Source organism: Penicillium oxalicum, chromosome VI (genome assembly GCF_001723175.1).
Source record: "Penicillium oxalicum strain HP7-1 chromosome VI, whole genome shotgun sequence".
In the NCBI taxonomy this organism is placed as follows: Eukaryota; Fungi; Ascomycota; class Eurotiomycetes; order Eurotiales; family Aspergillaceae; genus Penicillium; species Penicillium oxalicum.
Window position 1 is genome coordinate 1 of NC_064655.1, and position 20,854 is coordinate 20,854.

At 47.4% G+C, this 20,854-nt stretch overlaps 4 protein-coding genes across 4 annotated transcripts; 3 read left to right on the plus strand and 1 right to left on the minus strand.

Moving 5' to 3' along the window:
• Positions 1-436: 436 nt before the first annotated feature.
• POX_f07332 (uncharacterized protein) lies at positions 437-1,549 on the plus strand (the record flags this gene model as incomplete). Its single annotated transcript, XM_050116139.1, has 1 exon — positions 437-1,549. One exon carries the CDS (start codon positions 437-439, stop codon positions 1,547-1,549), a length of 1,113 nt encoding a protein of 370 aa, XP_049966278.1.
• Positions 1,550-9,871: 8,322 nt separating this feature from the next.
• Positions 9,872-13,318, plus strand: POX_f07333 (uncharacterized protein; the record flags this gene model as incomplete). The annotated part of the gene is made up of 6 exons (XM_050116140.1): positions 9,872-10,200; positions 10,259-10,508; positions 10,569-10,891; positions 10,953-11,344; positions 11,396-12,291; positions 13,136-13,318. The coding sequence occupies 6 exons, from the start codon at positions 9,872-9,874 to the stop codon at positions 13,316-13,318; spliced, it is 2,373 nt and encodes a 790-aa protein (XP_049966279.1).
• A 708-nt stretch (positions 13,319-14,026) lies between these two features.
• POX_f07335 (uncharacterized protein) lies at positions 14,027-14,257 on the minus strand (the record flags this gene model as incomplete). Its single annotated transcript, XM_050116141.1, has 1 exon — positions 14,027-14,257. The coding sequence occupies one exon, from the start codon at positions 14,255-14,257 to the stop codon at positions 14,027-14,029; it is 231 nt and encodes a 76-aa protein (XP_049966280.1).
• Positions 14,258-17,642: 3,385 nt separating this feature from the next.
• POX_f07336 (uncharacterized protein) lies at positions 17,643-20,455 on the plus strand (the record flags this gene model as incomplete). The annotated part of the gene is made up of 2 exons (XM_050116142.1): positions 17,643-18,958; positions 19,771-20,455. The coding sequence occupies 2 exons, from the start codon at positions 17,643-17,645 to the stop codon at positions 20,453-20,455; spliced, it is 2,001 nt and encodes a 666-aa protein (XP_049966281.1).
• Positions 20,456-20,854: the final 399 nt, after the last annotated feature.

The following is a 20,854-nucleotide window of genomic DNA, read 5'->3' on the forward strand; positions in this document are numbered from 1 at the left end:
CCCTAACCCCTAACCCTAACCCCTAACCCCTAACCCCTAACCCTAACCCCCTAACCCCTAACCCCTAACCCCTAACCCCTAACCCCTAACCCCTAACCCCTAACCCTAACCCCTAACCCCTAACCCCTAACCCCTAAACCCCTATAAGGATAGTCACGGGACTGAACAGGGCCGAACGGGGGTGCTCACGTGAGCCTTAGCTCACGTGACCGTCCTTCCGGGATCTCACGTGCGGAAGTCTATCTGACCCGCCACGAATTAACTCCACGTCCACGTGATCCGGAAGGCTTAGGCCAGATAACCGCCCCTTCCCCGCGATCCACCTTAGGTACCCCTTTCTGATTACAGTTCGTACTTGGTTTATTAAGTACTTCTATTTTCCCCTCGAGTTACAACATACCGAGCCTACCCAAAGAAAAACTGCATATCAACCGACATGTCGACGAATAACTTGGCCCTTAATGGCGATGAGACTATGCGACAGGCCGTGGATCAATTTCGCACGCGCATGGCAGCCGCTAACCGACAGTTCGTCCAGAACCGTATCTCCGAGATCGACGCCCGTGGCCTGACGGATGAGAAGGACCGAATCAGCCTAATGCAGCGATGGCGCCACTTTGAAGTCCTCGGCCGCGATGATGAGGTTAGCTATATTGGCCCCGATGCGCGTTATAAGAGCAACAAGTTCCGGCAGACACGGGAATTAGCTGCCATACCAGCGCTGTTGGAAGACGATCCTCGTCCGCTCTTTGCCTTGGACGGGATTTACCCGCCATACCTTTGTACGCCGGAAGCTCGCCAGATCTTCCTCGACACTCTCCAGGAAGTATTCCAACGGCAGGCGGAGGCGTGGATGGCCGCTGAAGGCGAGGATCCTGCTTCAATGACGGCAATCCCGCGTTGCGAGGAGCTTGGCTATCTCGTGAAGTATACGCACGAGGTGGAGGATCCGGACTTTCGCCACTCAGGCATCGCTCCCTTCACGGCTGGCCTCGATTTGCTAAGGGCTCGGTTTGAACGCCCACCCTGTATAGACGTAGCGGAGCAGCGGGCCCAGTACTATGCATCTGTGCGCAAGGATTGCACGTGGTTACAGAAGTCGCTGGAGAATGATGACGATTCAGACCTGATCAACAAGGCTAATATCGCGGCCGGACCGGATCTGGATCTAGAGGTACGCGCAGGGGTAGTAACGGGCACCGGCTACGTGGGGGATTATCCGAGATGGCACAGTGCGTACCTCTACTGCCGGAAGCGTCCCGAAGAGGATGTGGATGGGAAGAAGTTACCGGATGAAGATATACCAGACGCCCCTAAGATCCAGGAGTGGGGTTGGCGCGTGGTTTTTATGGAGCACGAGCCGGACATGGCCTTGGATCAGCAGGTGCTCTACGGAAGGAGGCCGCGCTTTGACTCGATTCCGGAGTTTCTAGACTGGTATGCGAGCTGGCCAGACTTCTTGGATGACCGCGAGCTGCTCAGTCTACGCCGCTATGCGAAAGGATGTGAGACAGATTGCGAGTCTGATTGTGAGGATCACAAGTTATAGTAATGAATGAATAGGTATGAGGGATGCCCTCTCGTCTAAATATATACCTTGAAGCTTTGAGATCTCGATCTCGGTCAGGGCAAGGTCCCGTGTGGTTGCAAATTTAGTAGGCAGGTAGACGAGAAGTCGGAGATGCTCTACCAGGTTTCTTTTCTTCTTCGATGCCCCGTCTGAGCCTGGGGTATCCGTACAGATTGATAAGATTAACAAGTCTCCCGCCAACGAAATCGCATAATTCTTGTATACGGCCGTATTCATAAAGATCTCTGCCGCATCAGTACCGATATCACTACAGCCAATCATCTGGAGTGGTCGTCCCTTCAGCTAGTCACGAAATAGGTCATGAAGACCTTGCCTATGGAGGCAGGAGTAGGATAGTCAATTTTCGTATAGCGCTAACGGGCGCAAGATAATCTAATCTATCCCCTGTCCTTAATATGCGCCATCAGATATTTCTTAAAGTGATGCTTGTGGACGAAATAAGGGATACTGGTTGGGTTGTCGATAGATTGCGTACTGTGACGGTCGACAGCGGTCCAAACAAAATTTTTAACGCCGTTCTCGACCGCTTCATCAATGAAACTCTTTCCTTGAACTTCTTCTCCGACATTGCTACCCATAACAGGCTCCAGCTCCAGCACAAAAAGCTTTGGTGTTAGTTAGGCATGCCTTAAGAACCGATGCCGCAGGATAGGCTAGAATTCAAAGATTCTGGTAGGTTGGGGGGGATGGTTATGCTGGTTGTAGGGATACTAGCTGTACTTTGGGATAGCATATCCGTATATACTTATACTTATCACTAATTCGATGAATCCTAAGTCTGTCATCCGAGCCATCAATCGTATCGAATCTCAAGATGGTTCCTATAACTAGCTCTCTGTCTAGGCTTAGAGCAATTTCTTCCGAATCTGATATAAAATCTAGGAATATAAGAGATTCTATGAAAAGGATACTTAGTGTCCCGAGGAGATACGCCAGGAGTGTGTCTCTTATAGTAACGCCTCAATAGGGTGAAATCCTAAGGAGCTTTTATAGCGCGGCCTTTGGGCGTACAGAATTCTGTTTCCTTACCGCTACTGCAATCTGGAGGGTAAATAAAAGTTGATTGTTCATGATCAGACCCGAATAGACCTGTATTTACTCCTAGTGAGATATAGAATAAGTAACACCGAGGAGAATTCCTTATATTCTCACATGAGAGGAGCATCTATTCTGATATCACAATTTGCCTTGTCCGAGAGACGATACATCTTCTTCCCTTCTTTTACCCCGGCCTCCGACCATAACCTCAGTAGGCGCGGCGATAGCGGTTGTGAATATGGTGTGGATAACGATATCCAGTTGAATCTTGCTTCACAGCTAAGCCCAGGTTGCTCCTGGGCTCACCGACCTGTTATAAAGCAGTAGGCAATATTAGTATTCTTATAAGCAGCAGCCGAGGGGCCTTATATATAAAGTATTGTGACGATAACAGGAAAGGAAAGAGGGCTATAGGGGCTAGGAGGGTCGAGGGAATATGAAAACTGACTTAACGGATTGCTAGAGCGGATGATAGCGAGGAGGGAGGAGCAGAGAATAAAAGAGCAGAAGTTCCTTCCGGATTTGAGATACTCTCCAATACCCGCTCCTCGCACATTCCAGATATGAAACGAGGGTTGTGAGACTAGGAGACCGGCTGCTAACGATATAATTGACACTCGCGACCCGAGGCAGCGTACAGCCAGGAACGACAGGTCGACACTTACGCACATCGAGCGGCGCACAGAGAAGTGCTATTAACTTCATAAGAGAAGGTAAATAGGGCGTGACTGAAGAAGGAGATCGTGTCACTCATGACGTTTCCCATGCACGCTAGTGAGGATACTTACGCCGCTCCCGTAGCAAGTAAAACATAAAGGGTTTTCGATAACAGAACCATCCTTTTTAGGTAGAATAACAGGTATTGTTTTTGAATAGGGAAAAAGAATCATGCCTGGCCTTAGTCCTACTCATAGGTCTGGGTATCAGATATAGCCTTATTATTTAGTCCCAGGACTCGAATCGAAAAATACGGTAGCTAGCCGAATCCTGCTCCGTAGAAAAGGGGAAAAAGTTCCGACGTTCAGGGGCCAAGGGCATTAACTTGACAGGAAGAAGTCCAGGGGACCTAGGAGACTGTAAGCGTATAGCGGAATAGACAATAGAAACGGACCTAGATCCATTGCACTGTATCAGATATATTTTGTATCAGTACTTTTGCTTACGCTTCTATTTTCGGAATAACTAGGTTGGAAACGCTATAAGAGTAGGTAGGACTTAACACCAAGTAGTTCACACTAGAGCTTGGATACAGGGACGAGTACACCTGCCTAGCTTTATCTATGGAACTACAAAATTAAATAATAAATACTTTAAATACGGAGTGTTCTGGTCTTGAATTCACGAGAGACATATAGTCGAATCAAAAGCCACTTTTGTTTAAATTACGCATACAATATATCAATAGAGTAACCGGATCAGCATAGTCAAGATACAGCAGGCACATTGAATATACACTGCTATAACACAGGTAAACTTGTTCAACCCTTTTCGTGACTCATTCCCGATCACCGGCCGGGGGGGGGTTCGGAATCGTATAAGCAAGACTTAGTAAACTCAAAATTTGCTTCCTTTGAAGAACATCAATTCTTGCTAATACGCTAAAGCAATTAACTAGTAGCGCGCTAACAAGCATAGCGAAATTACTTTTCCGGGATCGGGTAGTAGCTTCCAATTTAGGAAGCGGGACGGCCCTCCAGCCTGATAATCCGATATCCGTACGCTTAAATTGTAAACGGCTGTTTTCGGGGAAGTTCCGGTTCAAAATTTTATTATATACCTCCGTGGCGGCTTTTGATTACTCCATATACTACATTACAGACGGCCTTATGCCTAGTAATTATGTCCGGAATCTATCACCGTCCCCCCCCTCTCTCTCTTTGTCTCACACACACATATACTCTGACGAAAAGACTGCTTGCTTTGAAGGATAAGATTGAGCCCATCGACAATAGTAATCCACGCCAGGCCCAGCGGAAAATAACATTCCCAGAGGTCGTCGCTAGCAATCACTGTTTTTGCTAGGCATACTACCAGATACCAAACCTGGACCCGGGGCATAGGAACTAATCTGCCTAATTAGTCGCGCTTGACCGTAGAATTGCGGGTGCGCTAGGCATGCAGTAACCGTGCTAGATATAACAAAACAGCCCCAGTTATGAATGCGTAACAAAAATTCCGCCAGTTTTGCGAGTAAGGAACTCCCGCATACAGTCCAACTATATTCAATACCACGCCTTGGAGGCGGGGATGCTTCCGGCGTAAGGAAGACAGGTCCCACATTGCACGAATCAAGTCCATTGTAAAAGCAATCTGCGCCCTCAATCGGGTCTCGAAGAGGGCCAGTCGCCCAGTAGAACGAGGTAACCAGCAGAGTGATTCCACAGACTTCGGAACGCCTTTATTAGAGAGTAACCGGAATCAGTTTTCGAGAATAGTAAGATGAAACGGCAGGAGACGTACCGTTAACAACATAAAAAGTCGAGGCATCACGAGAGGGCAGAGATATACAACACGCCTCTAATTCGAGATGCAAGGCCTCGAGAACAGTATCGTTGGAATCCCGAGCATGCATATTAGGATACGTGCGATAACTTGTGGCCAGAAAGCAGTTGGCCGCCTTATTCCATAGGCGCAAACCACTGTCTCTGTAGGTATTATAGAGAATTTGCCACTCCGAGGATGCAGATACTTAGGCATTTGCACTATAATCGCAAAAGAGACAATTCTTAGTATCCGAACAGGGCCCTAGAGAGTTTAGTAAAGACAGATACAGTCCTCGCTCACTTAAGTAATATATAGACGGCGTAGCTCATCATTCAAATTGTTATCATATAGATCACTAAGGGCCAGTCCATCTATACTAGCTATAACATATTCGCCCGTCTGAAACTAGCGAAGGTAGACTGATTAGTGTGATTCGAAGAGTAAAGAAAGGTTTTTCTTTGGAGTATATCTACAGTATCTCTTAAATATCAGGTCTATAAGGACAGTCACGGGGCTATACGGGGCCGAACGGGGGTACTCACGTGAGTCATGACTCACGTGACCACCCTTCCGGGATCTCATCCTCCCCTACTTAGACTGAACTCGCCCCGAGCTTCAGGGTAACTTAGCCTAAGCTTACTGCTGCTCTGTTCGGTCATATCCGCAGGTTCCCGCCTTGGTGCGTTTATATATACACGGTAAAGTCAAAATAGTAGGGGTTTAACAAAGGAAAAGGTGCAACATCATTTTCGGCCACTCATAACTACTATATACGGCCAATAGTCGCCAAAAGCTCCTATTAGGGCAGTCCGGGGGAACAAAGGATCCCCCGCTATAAGTATAGGTAAATCCCCTCGATCGCTTCTTCTTCTCTTTATCTTTCTTCCTTATCTCTTCTAACACTATCTAGGTTATCCCGTATATTCTAAGACTTTTTCCTAGGCCGGGTAGCTTACTCCGAGTCCGAACTAGACCCTTAAGTAGCTAATAGGTCTTTAGTTCCTCCTTATCCTCTTTCTAAGCTAGTAGTTAATCCTCCTGCTAAGTTCGCTCCTGCCCCTTTATCTCCTCTCGTCCTTAAACTTCCTATACCAGACACTCTATCGAGCCCTCGGTAATCTAAGGACTAGCTTATAAGCGATTAGGAGTTTTTAGAGTCTCGTACTCCTATTCCGTCGTCTTCTCCTAAGCCTTCCCTTAGTAGCTCTATCGAGCGTTAGGTCTAGATTACTTAGTCGCGGATAGCTCCGGTAATAAGAAAGAGGGCTATCGCGGTAAAGTACACTCTGGCCTAGATTTTCGCGTATACGCGTAAGAAGGACTTCGATCCGAATACTGCGCAGACTAATAGGCTATAGACGGGCTTAGATACCCGTAGTAATCCTCTAGGGAGTTAGTTTAAGACTAACTATACGAAGGACTTCTAGACGAATAGCTTACAAGTCCGAGACGTGGACTAGAGGAACGATAACCCGAAGGATTACGGTACCCTTACGAAGGTTCGGGTAGCCTTTACCTAATAGATCGGTAAACAGGCTCCTAACGGTAAGGAATACTAGTTATATAGTAACCTAAATAGTCTATTCGATTCCTGTCGCGTTTTCGGGACTAAGCGAGAGGGTCTATTAGGGGCCGGAGGCTATAGAAATTGCTAATTTAATAGTAACGCGTCCTAGTACTCCTTACAGAGGGATAAGCTCCTCGACCCTTAGGTATAGGAATATTATAATAAGATATATCCCTCCTACGTGCTAGTTAAGGATAAAAAGGTATATTCCCCTTCGTTTATTCCCGATCTCCTTAGCTAACCTTTAGTAGCGCGATCTAAAGGGCAAGAAGCGGGCCCGTAATAACGATAGCGGCGAGGGTAGCTCTAAAAAGAAGAAGGGCTAGGATAATAAGCCTAAGAAGAGGAAGGACAAGGGTAAGGGTAAGGCTAAGGATAATAGTACCTTCTTTAAGAATTCGTGGCTATCTAGTCCCCTAAAGGATCCTTAGGTTTATAACAAGAACGACTTTACGGTCGCGTTAGAGGCCTATAAGGCGATTCTAGAGATGATCGCGGCTTTAGAGAGCGATCTCGAGATCCTAGAGGCGTACCTAGTCGAGAATAGGCAGATTAAGCTCGAGGATAACGATAACGATAATAACGATAATAATAGTAATAGCGACGATAACCCGTTCGTCTCTATTAAGAAGCGTTTAGGGAAGTAATCTCCTTTTCGTGTACTTTTGGCGTTAGTATAGGTAGTTAAATTCGATATGCTTTGTATTAGTATTAGTGCCTCGTAGGGACTACGATAGCAAGAGGTCCGTTAAATAAATCCCGTTCGTCTTAGTCGGCGTCCCGGCTATTCCGAACGTCCCCTAGTAGTAGTCTACTAGATCCTAACGAGTCCGTATCCTAGAGCTCGTCCCTAGATATAGGTACTTAGAGCTCCTCCTAGTCTATCGCGCGTTTCTTAGTCTTTCTGTTTTCCCTATCGATACGTTTACGGCTCCGATCGAGGGCTTCTGTTATAACGTTCTCCTCCCCTATTTTGCTCGGGCGTATACCGTTAGCCCGGTCCGTCAGGAATTAATTCTATTCTTCCTTCGTAAAGGTAGATAAGTCCCTATACGTAGGAGGAGTATTATCCTGTTCGATAATTTTTAGTAGCTCTCGGGGTCGTCTTAGTCGGATCCCCTATCTCTAGAGTACTACTTGTACTGCCTATAATATCTATAGGGCTCCCGGGTCCTTTACGTTAGCTCTAACTAGCCGCGAACTATTAATTAGGTTCTTTAGGACCCGTCCGTTCGGTTCTTCTAGTGTATATATACTAAGTAGGTATACTATAAGGACTTTGAAAGGTCCGAACCACTTACTCTCGAATTTCTGCACTAATTCGTTCCGAACGAGGACCTAATCTCCCTTTTCGAAGCTTATCTTCGTTACCTAGCTATCCCTGATCCTATTAGTCCGGATCGCTCGGGATAGTAGCAGTTTATTCGCTTTGGTGCGGGCGTCGCTTACGTCCTAGAGCTCTTTAGTCCGTCCTACGAATACTAAGGGTTCTTTTGTTAGGTCGTTACCTAGTAAGCGGGGGTAGACCCCGTAAACCAGAAAGAATAGGCTATACCTAGTTACCGCGTATTCCCGGACCTATATAGCTAGGGTCGCCTACGCTAGATATAGGTCCTACGCCTTCGTTAGCTTTCCTATAAGGTACTTTGTTAATATACGGCCGAGTAGACCGTTAAGATTTTCTACTTTCCTGTTTGTATAGGGGTAGTAGGGGGTAGTTAGCTAGTACTAAGTTTTTAGTAGGTTTAGGTAGTAGCTAACCGCACCCGAAAGGAGGTTTAAACTATTATCGGAGAGGATCTCGAGTAGCGCTCTGTAATTCATAAAGATTTCCTCGTGGAGGAAGGTCCTAAGCGCTTCTTCCGTAGCTTCCGGGACGGCCTTAGCCATCGGCCATCCGATCGCGTAGTCGATTACTATAATAATCTATCTATTACCGTTCGGTATTATCGGTAGTTATCCGATAAGGTCAATCCCCTATCTCTAGAAAGGCCTAATCCCTTTAGTTACTAGGTAGTAGGCCGTTTCCCGTTCTAGGGCCTTCTTTAATCCCTAAGAAACCTAGCACTAAGGGCACTCACGTGCCGCGGTCTCTATATCCGCTCTTATCTAGGGCTACTAAGCTCTCGGTCTTAGGACACCGTTTAGGCCCGGCTATCCTAGATATCCGTATTATAAGTATATCTTATTAACTAGATTACCCCTAAACACCGGTTCTAGGTAGGGCACTTTTAGGCTATCTTTATACGTAAAGATTAGTTAGCGGTCGTTAGCGTCTTCCTAGTCTTATATAGAGAGGTAATCCGAGTATACGACGGGCGGAAGCTTATAGGCGCCGAGCTTAACTACCTGGTGTACGAGAAGGAGTTGCTAGCTATTAAAGAGGCCCTACGGCTTTGGGATAAATATATTAATAATAGAACCTAAACGGAAATCGTGACGGACCACGCTAGCCTATAGTACCTATAGACGACCGTTACCTATAGTAAGCGCCTCGCCCGCTAGGTTAGCGAATTTTAGGAGTATAATCTTAAGATCCGATACTATCCGGGCACTAAAGCTATCGTGCCCGACGCCTTAAGCCGACGACCGGATTTTATTGAAAGGTTACCTACTAATATTGCACGAGATCGACCTATATAGAAGGCCGCCCTAATAGCCGTGAACGTAACTATTTAAAAGGTAGCCGAGGATAAATAGTTAGTCGCGACTGTTAACTTCTTAGATACAGGAGTGCTTCCTAATAATAAGCTCCTGTCTAAGGTAGTAACTCGATACTCCATTTAACGATGTGACGGTTAGCAGGCTGCTGGAAATGGCAGCATCTGCCGCCGTTTTACGAGTCTTGCTAACCGTTCGGCGCCTTGGCACGGGGCAATTAATTCCCACGCAGCACCCAACTTATCGCCACGCCGCCGCTCCGTTCCTCACGCTAGCCGTTGCTGCGCGACCCATGTGCAGAATGACCATGATCTGCCAATCTCGACGCCCAATTGTTAGGAGAAGGGAGCCAGAAATGGCTTCCTCCTGCTCCACCACTTTCTTTAAATTCCGAGGTCTGCCATTCCAGCTGTGGCCATTTCAAGTCCCCTTTTGCGTGTCGTCGTCCGTCCTTTTCACGCGGCCGCAAAGGGCAGAACCCTGTCTCCAAGTTTCTTGTATGTCGACAAGCTGCTGCATCACATTTCCTAATGTCTGCTTTGATGGTGTCCCGCTCCCACTCGGCTGGATCTGCTGAGATCATGGACCAGAGCCAGACTGAGGTAGACTCCGATGTGAACACGATCTTTACGGAGAACGGATCTGAGAGCGATCCCACCAGCGATTCTGAGCTTAGCAGCGAGGGCTCAGACGATGAGGAGAGTGGCTCTGATGACGAATTCCACAATGACGAGGGGCAGCTGCCACCAGAACATTACATAGCCGAAGCTCTGAGCTTGGATGTCTCTCAGCTTCGACAGAAGCGATATAGCGATTGCACCCAGGAGAAACTCGATGAAACCACGATGTACTGGAACAGGTAAGCTGTTTGTTCACAAGGAATCTCCCTTCAAATCTGACTGGCCGTCTCCTGGCAGATATTGTGAACACCTCAATCTGGATCCTCAGCAGCAATGGCGATGGATCTCAGATTCTGATGAGACAGTCCGTTTCTTGTATGGATTCTTCGGCTGGCGTTGCGATATTCGACGTGGAAAAAATGGCCGGCATTGCCCAGGGATTGGATACAAAAGCTCACTTGAGTCATTCTGGAAATGGTGGCATCTTGTTCTCAAACAACAGACCGCGTCGGGATTGTCCAAGGAAACAATTGTCAAAGTCCAAGATGTGAGGACTCAGTGTAACCCATCTGCTCTGGACAGGATGTGACTTGCTGACTGATTGCAGATCATTGCGCTTATAGCCACGCAAAAAGGCCTTGAGCTAACACGGCGACCGAAGAAAAACATGTACATTGAAGATGTCGCTGAATTCGCACGCGTGCTTCTAACGACCACCGAGACAACTTTTCTCTGTGGCTGGCAGCGTATTCAAGTCCTTTTCTACTGTCAACTCGCAGCCATCACCGCAAGCCGCCCGGGTGCTCTTTTAGGGCTTCGGTACCGTGACCTTACCCTGACGTTGATCCGAGACCCAGAAGGAGGTCGCCCCAGACTTTTCATATTCCTCACTCCGGAATTCACCAAGAAATTTCTTGGAAAGAAGGCTCCGTGAGTCTGTCCAGCTCTACTATGCTTTATGCTGGGGCGGATTGGCTAATGTGACGAATAGGAATGAGTTCAAAATCCCAGAGATCATCTTTGATCCAACGCTGGTTCTTAGTCCGCATGTTTGCTTGCTGGGCATGCTCTTCCACATCAAAGGCTTCAAGACGCGATCTTTGAACGGACCAGTGTTAGACTGCCCGGAGAATCTCTATCGTCTTCGGGTTCTAGATGGTCTGGGGCAACAACAGCTGGTCTTGAAGGAAGAAATAAAGGATAAATTCGTGTTTTGTCAGGTTGCTCGGGATGTTGACGGTTATCGAATTGACTTGGACAAGCCAATGACATCGTCTATGATACGTTTCCGTATGCGCAGAGTGGGCGAAATCACCGGCATGGAGCAAATCGCAAAGCCATATCTTCTGCGATATGCTGGAGCTAAAGCATTCAATAAGAGTGGTCAGTGTCATCAAGCCCCGTCAACAAGCAAATAACTAACAGCTCAAACAGAAGAGGTGACGGACGCCCTTCAAAACGTCATGTTGCAGCATGCGGATATTCGCACGTTTGTTCGGCACTATGAAGTAGATGTCGATGTTGACGTTCAAGGAATTGTACGGAACACAGGATCACAAACGGCCCTCGTCCGATTTGCTTGTTCCCTAAGTGCGTCGATTGATCCAGATCGGCCCTATAAGCTCTCATCTGAAGAATCTCGATCCATCAACGAGCTCCCGGTAGTTCGTGCAAAGCAGGACAAAGTTGACGAACGGAAACTGAAGTGGGAAGATTGCCATGCCCAATTTGAACTCGCCGAAAACGACCTTCGACTCTCTTCCAATCATCCGGAACAAGCCTTGTCCTCTGAGCATCATCGCTATCTGCAGAAGAGGCTGGAAACCGCCAAAGTGCGAGCAGCGGAAGCCAACCGGAAGAAAAATAGAGCTATTCGCGAACTTCGCAGCGAGAAGCAACGCCAACGGAATAAGCGTGTTCGTGAGAACTTGGAACGATATAAGAACGAACAACCCGTGATTGATCTCGAACGTCAACTACAAGGAAAGTTGGTGGATACCAAAGTTCTAGGGGCACTGGATAATACTGGCTCCTCAAGTCCAGAGTTCATTAGGGTCATTGACACCGTCTTGACTATGCCAGGTGCTACTATAGAGGCGGAATATCAGCGTCGGATCAACGCAATCAACGCGGTGGCCGCTTTTTGTGGCGTGGAAGAAGGTCGCCCTACCCAAAGGCCTAGCCAGTCTCGTCGCCGACAAGCTATTGATGAGATCGATTCTTGCCCTTCCTCCAAGCGTCGAAAGACCCCAATAAAAGACGACATTGAATCAAGACTCCAGGACGCGATGGAGTCAGTGCGGGTCAAGTCTCCCGAAGTCCGGCCTACGGTATGTTTCCTGTGTGTCGGAAATCCCAATCTCCCACTTGAGAAAAGAGTCGCGAAGCATGCGACGCCTGGTTCACTCACACGACATTTTTTGCGAAAGCATGTGAATACTTCTTGGCCAGCTGGGGGGGTTCCGTGTAATGTCTGTGACAATAAGTCCCTCGAGCATAAATCGACACTTGTAAATCATGCGGAGAGGGCCCACGGAACCGTTGTTCGAGGCCGCACCCAGGAGACGCTTGCGAGACAGTTGAATGCTGCAACTTTTGCTCCTAGAGTGGACGGACAATAACACTTTCCCGCGCTCTTGTCTCGCCTTTTGTTTTAAATCTAGCTAATATTTCCCCCTAATATGTCTTCCTTTGCCAGTTTGTCTCCCAGTTTCCCCTTGAACGCAGTGCGAACATCAGCCGTCTACCTTCAGCGGCAATGTGGGACCTTGTACTGTGACGTAGAGCCAATAGTTTTTTTTTCTTTCAATATGCCTTTTCACGCTTCTCGTTTGGCCTTGCCGTCTTCCTGACACTGTCACCCAATATCACTGAACACTGCAAAGGAGTCTGAAGAGCACAGTAAAGTCTCTTTACAGACAGACTAGAGTAGACGTAGACATGAGTTGGTGGATAAAACATACTTTCTTTGTCATAGTTTATTTCCGAAAGGATTCTTACTCTAACACTATAAGGATGTAAATACAGAACACAAAAAATTATTTCATATCACCTGGGACCGTTTTTATTGAGCGGAAAGAACAATTAGGCACCACTAGGTAGCCTCGAGTGACCCGGAAGCGCTCCGGGCACTCTTGGAACAGCCCAGAGCAGCCAGGATCATTGCCGGAACAGCCAGGATCGCTCCCGGAACAGCCAGGATCGCTCCCGGAACAGCCAGGATCGCTCCCGGAACAGCCAGGATCGCTCCCGGAACAGCCAGGATCGCTCCCGGAACAGCCAGGATCGCTCCCGGAACAGCCAGGATCACTCTCGGAGCAGACCCTGAGCACCCCTGGAGTTTCTCTGGGTGATTAAATATGTACCAGCTGAGATATTCAGTGTCCACCATGTACTCAAACTACCGGGTATCTGTGCGGTGATTACATAGGATTCTCTGAATATACGAACCATCGTCCGGTCCGTTGATACATATAATTAAATTGAGATGTGTACTGTAGACCCGTCAGATACCTCTATCACGCCTGATGTCTGTCAACTCGGAAAGCTGCCCTTTTCATTTCACATGAACATCTGCCTGCCATATTGCGCCACCTTGGGTCTTTAACCTTGAGTCTTGGTTGATTTACAGTAAACACCCCCATAATTTCAGTATTTTAGTCAATCAGGATCAACATTCTTTCATTCCATCTTCGCATTGCCCTTTTTTATTTCGTTGCTCTCATCCAGCGGTAAAGCCTTAGTACTTAATTTCCGTACAGGCCATTCCAGTTAATACAGTATTCGTCCTACTCAGATCCGTTACGAGAGGAACGGGTCGGCGATATAAGGAGAGCTAGCCACACGAAACCTCAAGGAGGAACAAAAATGGCAAGCAAACACGCAAAAGGCGGCCGCTCAAAAGCTCACGGAAGAAAGGAAAGCCCAAGCGAAGAAGAACAAGGCCAGAACTATACAGTAGAGGCAAAAAGAAAGCGAAGGAGAAGATACAAGAGTGGGCTAGAAAGAGGCTCATTGAATATAGTATGTGTGTGTGTGTAGTTCATTTACCCACCGTGATAAGGATTATGATTGAGTGGGTTCTTGAACTGCTAAACCCAAATCAGCGTGCTTGTCCCAATAGGCGCCGGCGGTACTTATGCATCGACCCATAAACTCAACTCGATCAGCCAATTTTTCGGCCTGAAGACTCGCCAACCGAAAAGTACGACTTCTGTGGCGCACGAATTGTTGCAAATTGCTGGCGAGATTTTCTTGTCCTTTCTCTGTATTCGGCTGCACGGCCATTCGAGACATTTTAAGGGGTGTGTTTCGGCGAGATAATGTGCAGATGATTAGCAGTCCTCGGGATAAGCGATGCCGGTGTCGTCGCTTGGTTTTGTTAGTTTGTGTTTAGTGCGATCGCTTATTGTCGCCACGATAACAATGTCATCGGGTCTCACCCGCCGGTAGCGGGCAATTTCTCGTTTAAGAGCTTTCTCTAACTGTTTTTCTAATGACAAGCTGATGTCAAATACCAGGATTAGCACGTTGCGAGGATGCCTTGCTGTTTGCCCAGGTAAGCCTCTCAAGTATGTGGACAGCGGACTGGAAGGGTGGGGTCGAACTTATTTACTTACGGCGGACTATAGGGGGCACTTCCCCATAACCCTTTTTTATCAGCAGGTCAGTTCACCGCTTCTTTTGCCGCCCTGGCTGCCCATTTAATATTTCGTATGCACTCTATCTACCGAGTCACACATCTTGAGCGATGGGACCATGACTCACTACAGGCTCGTTGTAGGCAAACTGGCAGACCCTTCTGCAGCCTCATGTATTAGCGTTATGCATACTAAATTGGGGTTTCTAGAGTCGCAATATTGTAATCACCGAGACACGGCCGAGTCAATGAGTATATTAATTGAACATTACCGCCGAATAGAGGCGCCGCTGATCCTGGCTTTTGGGAAAAGGTATATGGTTTGTAACCCTCCACCTAAGCACCTATGAATTCGACTGCTGGAACGGATTCCCGCTCTTTGCCTAGTCCTGTCAAAAATTGCTGAATTGAAGGAGAGGAAACAACTAAACGAGATCGGGGGCCTTAGATCCGTGGGTCAAGAAACAACCGTTGGAAACAAAGTACAGCAACACTCTAATCGCGGCATTATTCACATTTTGCGGTGACCACGCACCAGAACATGCATTTTTTTGTCCACTTTCAAGCACGGAGGGAAACAACCTTTACCAGTGCAATAAAAACAATTCATAAGCTCGCGACTAGATTTCCGCAGTCAGAAAGGATCCACGAGAATTTTTCTCAATTTAGCTGTTGAGAACCTAATATTGTTATTTCAACGACTGAAACGGCGCTGCAACAGAATTATGACCGCTTTTCGTGAGCTGTTCATGACCGGTGATGTTCGTTAGAGGTTTGGTAATCTTCCAATTTTTGTCTAGGACACTCTACGCAATACCAACAGGGTAACAGCTTTTGAGCAATGGCTCCAGGCTGTAATATTCGGGGTGAAGTGGGAGCAAATACAAAAGGGTTCAGTCTCTCGTTCTTTTAAGACCGCTGTCGACCCAATCTTTCAATCCTGCCTGCAAAATCCGCCTTCGAATCACCCCTGCAAATGGCGACTGAGCCTCGTTTCCAACCCCAACCAGGCCACTCTGCTACAAAGCAAAAGTTGTTTCGTCAGAAACAATGCCGGCGAAAATCTAATCTGATGAAAAAAGCTTGTGAATACAGCAAGATTTGTGACGCCGACGTATGCCTCGGCATCCGCCTTCGAGGGACAGGACGAATATTTTGGCTGTCAGCAGATACTGCGGGATTTTGGACTTCTCTTCGCTCACAGGTGGTACGTAGCCAGCTTTTTTCAGGACTGGCTTGAACTAACCTATTAGGGATCTCTCCTTCCACCTCCCTGTCTACTGACAGAGCAGGACTTCGAGAAGTCGAGGTAAAACCAATGGCAATACCGAGGGAAGACAAAGTACTAGTCAAATGTTACGCTCAGGTACGAGAGGAAGATAAACAACCAATGTAGTAGCATTTGACAAAACAAATCAGCATGGGGAAGGAAGAAAAGAAGAAGTGAGAGACGAGAGATGGTGGTTGATATATCTGGAAGATGCCTGACGCACGAGGCATCAACCAAATATGTATCTTACATGCATCACGTATATGAATTGTCACATCAACAAGCTCGGCCAAGACAAATCAGATTGACAAGGCAAATCCAATAGTATGGCTTTCCCAATCGAAAGAAATACAGGAGAAGTTACGGTGACTCAAGCCATTCATTGAAAGGCCTCTCTGTAATCCTACATTGTATAAGATAGTCTTCTCATGACGATGTCCAATCAATCGAAGCTGCTATCCAGCAAGTACGGCTTTTTACACTGAGAATCCCAACTATTACGCGGACGTAAAAGAAAATGATGTGATTTATTTGAATGCTCATTGGTATTAACAAGAATAAGATTTTATATCAGTACCTGCTATACTGGTAAAAAATGACTCTTGGCTTGTTGATGCCCATTGTTCAGCTACAACAGCTTTGGGTCATCGAGGTAGAACGGTCTTCTGCGTGCGCCGAGCATGTATGCGTACAGTAATCCATTTCGGTTATATCGAGAATATCCTGAGTTCCGCAAAGTTCCATGGCTGTGGGCCATTTGATTGTGCTACAGTACCGTTCGAGATCTTGAAAAAAGAACAAAACTAATGTCAATGCAGATATTCGTATTATAAGAATGAATACGAGAAAGATGAAAAATTGAGCACTGACACTGGTTTCGAGCGCACTGTATCGTCAAATTGAGCAGTCAGACGAGCGATCATCTTGTACGTGATATAGTGTTTTGCCTAATCATTCCTATTTGGTCGGGGTCCTTGGTGAAAAGAGAGAGGATGGTGGAGAGAGACGGTGGACCGTGAAAGTGGCTCGGCTCGGCTATTGGGCTACTGGTCATTTCGAACCATCAGTAACAGCTCCCTAGTCTACCTTCAGAGACGTAATCAGGCTATTGACAGTTACAGTCATTCTCGAATTTGCCTTGACCAGTGCAATCTTTAACACTCTTTCTCGGCCCCGCTGCCAAGCTTTTAGCGCGTATCATCTCTATTGGGCTAGACGCATCAAGTTGAAGGCATCACGTTTTCAACGTCACTGTACAAGCTGGGGAAGATCAACCCGGACCGCAACTTAGTGGTGTGGGCCCAATAGATGACCTGCGCTAGAGGCTTGGCAGTGGGACCAGGAAAGAGAGTTAAAGAGTGTAATGGTCAAGGCAATTTCGAGAATGATTGTACTCCTGCAAGCAAGATGTAAAGTTTCTTGGCTTTTGTCCACGGGCAAGGTACTTAACTCGTTGTACAATCGGAGAAGGGAAATAAAGCATCGACGAAGCAAGACTAGTCTCAATCCCACAACTTTTTGGGAGCTTTCCAGCTTCATTATTCCCTGGACAACCTTTGCGCGCGAAAATGAGGCTACACCGCAAACTCTCCCTCAAGATCCGGCGGTGGCATAATGTGATGTCTAGAATTCTGCTGATAGTGGGATGAGTGTTTGTAGGCTCGTTAATATCTGAACTCTCCTTACGCAGCTGTGGGTAAAAGCATAAATACTAAGGAGTCTCTCGTACCTGGATACAATTAACATGCATCCCTAAGTTGGCAATACCCATCATGGTCTCAACGAGATCTGGGGCAGGTGTTTCGAAACCCAAAACTTCCCCAAAGGAAAGTGTAGAGAAGCTGAAAGATGCTGCGAATGGAGACCTCCCACCTGCTAAAGCTCGGGTAGCCAATGAACAAGCAATTGTCAGAGATGCAACAACAGAGGGTGAACGAGGCGCAGACCAAGAGCATTCAGTCGAGACGCAGTCCAAGCCAGAGTTTGACGCGATGGAGGGTATCAGCCACGAGCCCGTTGGCGAGCCACAAGCGGATTCAAACCTGCAGGACGCCTCTGGCAGCGGGTCATCCAGGCCAACAAATGACGCATCCCCAACTGCGTCACGATCTGATACCTCCATGTCTGAACCTTCTGATTCAGATCAAGAGTCGGAGCTTCTCGCAGATTTTGAATCCCTCAGTCTGAAAAGTGGCCCGTCTGGAGTCGTTGATGGCTTCGGCGGAAAGGGAAGAAGCGCTTTCTGCATACTGCGGGATGGGCCACGTAATGCGCCAATTTATCATTTCACGCGAACCAATGGGTTCAATACCCAGGGTTTCAAGAATCTCTCGTACCACCGCATCACCCTTTTGGACTACGAGAATGAAAAGGAAGAGAAGAACTGGGTGTACACAAAAGAAAATGTTCAAGGGATCGTGGGGATTGCTATTGAAGTCAGACCTGATACACGCGAATACAAGCGCAGTCCGCAGGCGTGGGTCAAGATCAGGTGGAAGAATATTAAGCTTGAGCACAAGACGCTACTCATCAAACTTGATCCGGACGACGTCAGCAAGCGCCACTCCTCCTGGATTCCAAAGTCAGACCTTGTCAGGCTGGTAGGCCGCAAGGCAGCAGAATCCAAGATCAGTGAAGCATGGGATAAACAAGAAGAGAAACATCTGAAATCCCTGGGAAACAAGGGCCAAATGGTTGACCGCTCCCCGACCCCATGTCCGCTAGATGCTTTTGTGGCAAAAAGAGAGCAACGGGAAGGGTCACAGGGCCTTTCACCTCCCTACCGCATGACTCCACGTCAAATTGAGCCATTGAACCGTGCTGGACCAAAGAATGTTGGAATTCAGCCCCAAGAAACGGTCACCAAAGAAGAACCCGAAGGAGACACCAACTTGTTCGTTCCACCTGCTTCGCTCGTTACACAGAGCCCCCCATCAAACACCGCTGGCCAAGAAAATGAACAGAAGCAAGCTCAAGGCCCGCTTCAGTTTAACTACGATTCTTTTCTTGAGGGTGTGAAACGAAGAGAGAAATGGCACCGCTTAAGTGAAGAAGATCAGGAGCGGAGATTGGCCGAAGCCGAGGTGAGGTATGATCGCTACAGAGAGATGCGCCTCAGAAAAGGCGACATAGAAGTCGACGATGAGTAGTTTGAGTGGCTTGGGCTAGGAACAATAATCTTGTGTCGCTGGCGATATAGGGTTTTGTTCTAAAATCTTTTTCAGCGAGTTCTTGTCTAGTCTACCAGAATGGAATGATATTGCATTTACTCATAGGCATCGGCAGAATAATGTAAAGGCTACGAAGGGACATTGAACAGAAATTGAATAGCTGATTCAATCCCCCCTGCGAAAGAATGGCGCCAGTAGCTGGGCATCACGTTATAGGTGTCATTCAACTACGAGAAAAGAATCGACTCTCCTTTCGGTTCGATAAGGTGATAGTAATCAGCTTCAGGGCAGTGCGGCAGCATCTCCACGGTGTCACATGGGGGCGATGAAAGAGGTGGCGAACTGCAGGCCAAGCCTGGAAATTGGTTTGTGGATCAGATGGTACGGTTGGGCATTCGATCACGATTAAACTTTGATTATAATTTACCAACGATCGTTCAACGGTCCTGCGATGTACGTCTAGATCGTCGCAAGTGGTGGAAGACGCCGCGAGATCTACGTCCACCGTTGAGATTCTGTTTCCAGAAATTTGAGTGCTCATGGATTATTGAATCTGTGCAGTAAACAGTCACTCACATAAATATCAAGCGTGCAACACATATTCACGCTAAGAGTTCTCAACATAATTTCTTCCCCTCTTCCTGCACAATAGACAAGAAGGCGAGCACTTTCCCGGCATGAACGTACTTCACATTTGGACCATTATTTTTGTCGCTTTTTGTCCTTACAGCAATGCTTATGAGGAACCTCCTGGAATTACAACTTCCAGTAAAAAGCCTATAAAAGTAAGCCGACTCTCCTGGGTAACCACTTTTGGTGGTACAACAAACTCCAGCGGCAAAGGTGTGAATTACTTTGGCAATGTCGGCGACCCATACGGAAGCAACATTATTGACGTGTCAGATGACGTTGCAAATCGATATAAATATGTGCGATTTGAGGGACCTGTCACAGGGGAAGGCTGGACTGTGGTGATCTGGAACAAAATCGGACCCGATGGTTCGCTAGGCGGCTGGTATGGGTATGACTGCAGAAAATTCACTTTGATGCCTGGCCAAATCAGGTACATTGCGATTGATGAAAATTCTCAAGGCGCGTGGGCTGCCGCTCCCGGTGCTTCTATACCGGTTGATACCCTTGGTGGCTACGCTGCGACATGGGGTGAATTTGACTTTGGTTCAGCTATCAACTCCGGTTGGTCAGGGTTCGATGTGTCCGCTATAGCTGCACAGAATGCGGGTCTGCCAGTCCAAGGTATGAAAATATGCGACGTGCTCTCCGGCATCTGCTCTTATATCACTAAGAACGCTGCCATTGTCAATAATGCCTACGTAAGCTCCATTGCTGGAATGGGCGGTATCGGAGGCAATCTTTCACCTGGGCCACTCCGGCTCTTGTGCTCCCCAAGCCCCTGAACTATTGGCTGCAGACTTGACAGTTCACGATACCTGACCTCGTGTCCACCAGGTATGAAGAACGCATGGCGCACTCAATTCCAGGGCAACGCAAGCGCAGGCAAATGAGAGGGTTCCTCAACGGTGAAGGCCCTTTTTAGATAGGTCGCGTGGCTGGTTGGATGGGACATTTCCGCGAACTCTGTTTAGCGCCCTTTGCGACAGTAAATAGTCAGGGCCGCATTGTTTGTTGAGCTCTGAATCCTCAGTTATGCCACGTGTGTACCTGGTTGAATTTTAAGCGTTACTATCGAATTTGGTAGTTGACTTGCTAGTCGTTGGGAAGTTCTTTGGATCGCTATCAATTTCCAACTCGCTTATTTTGGAAGATGTACGAGGGGATGACAATTAGGTATAGAG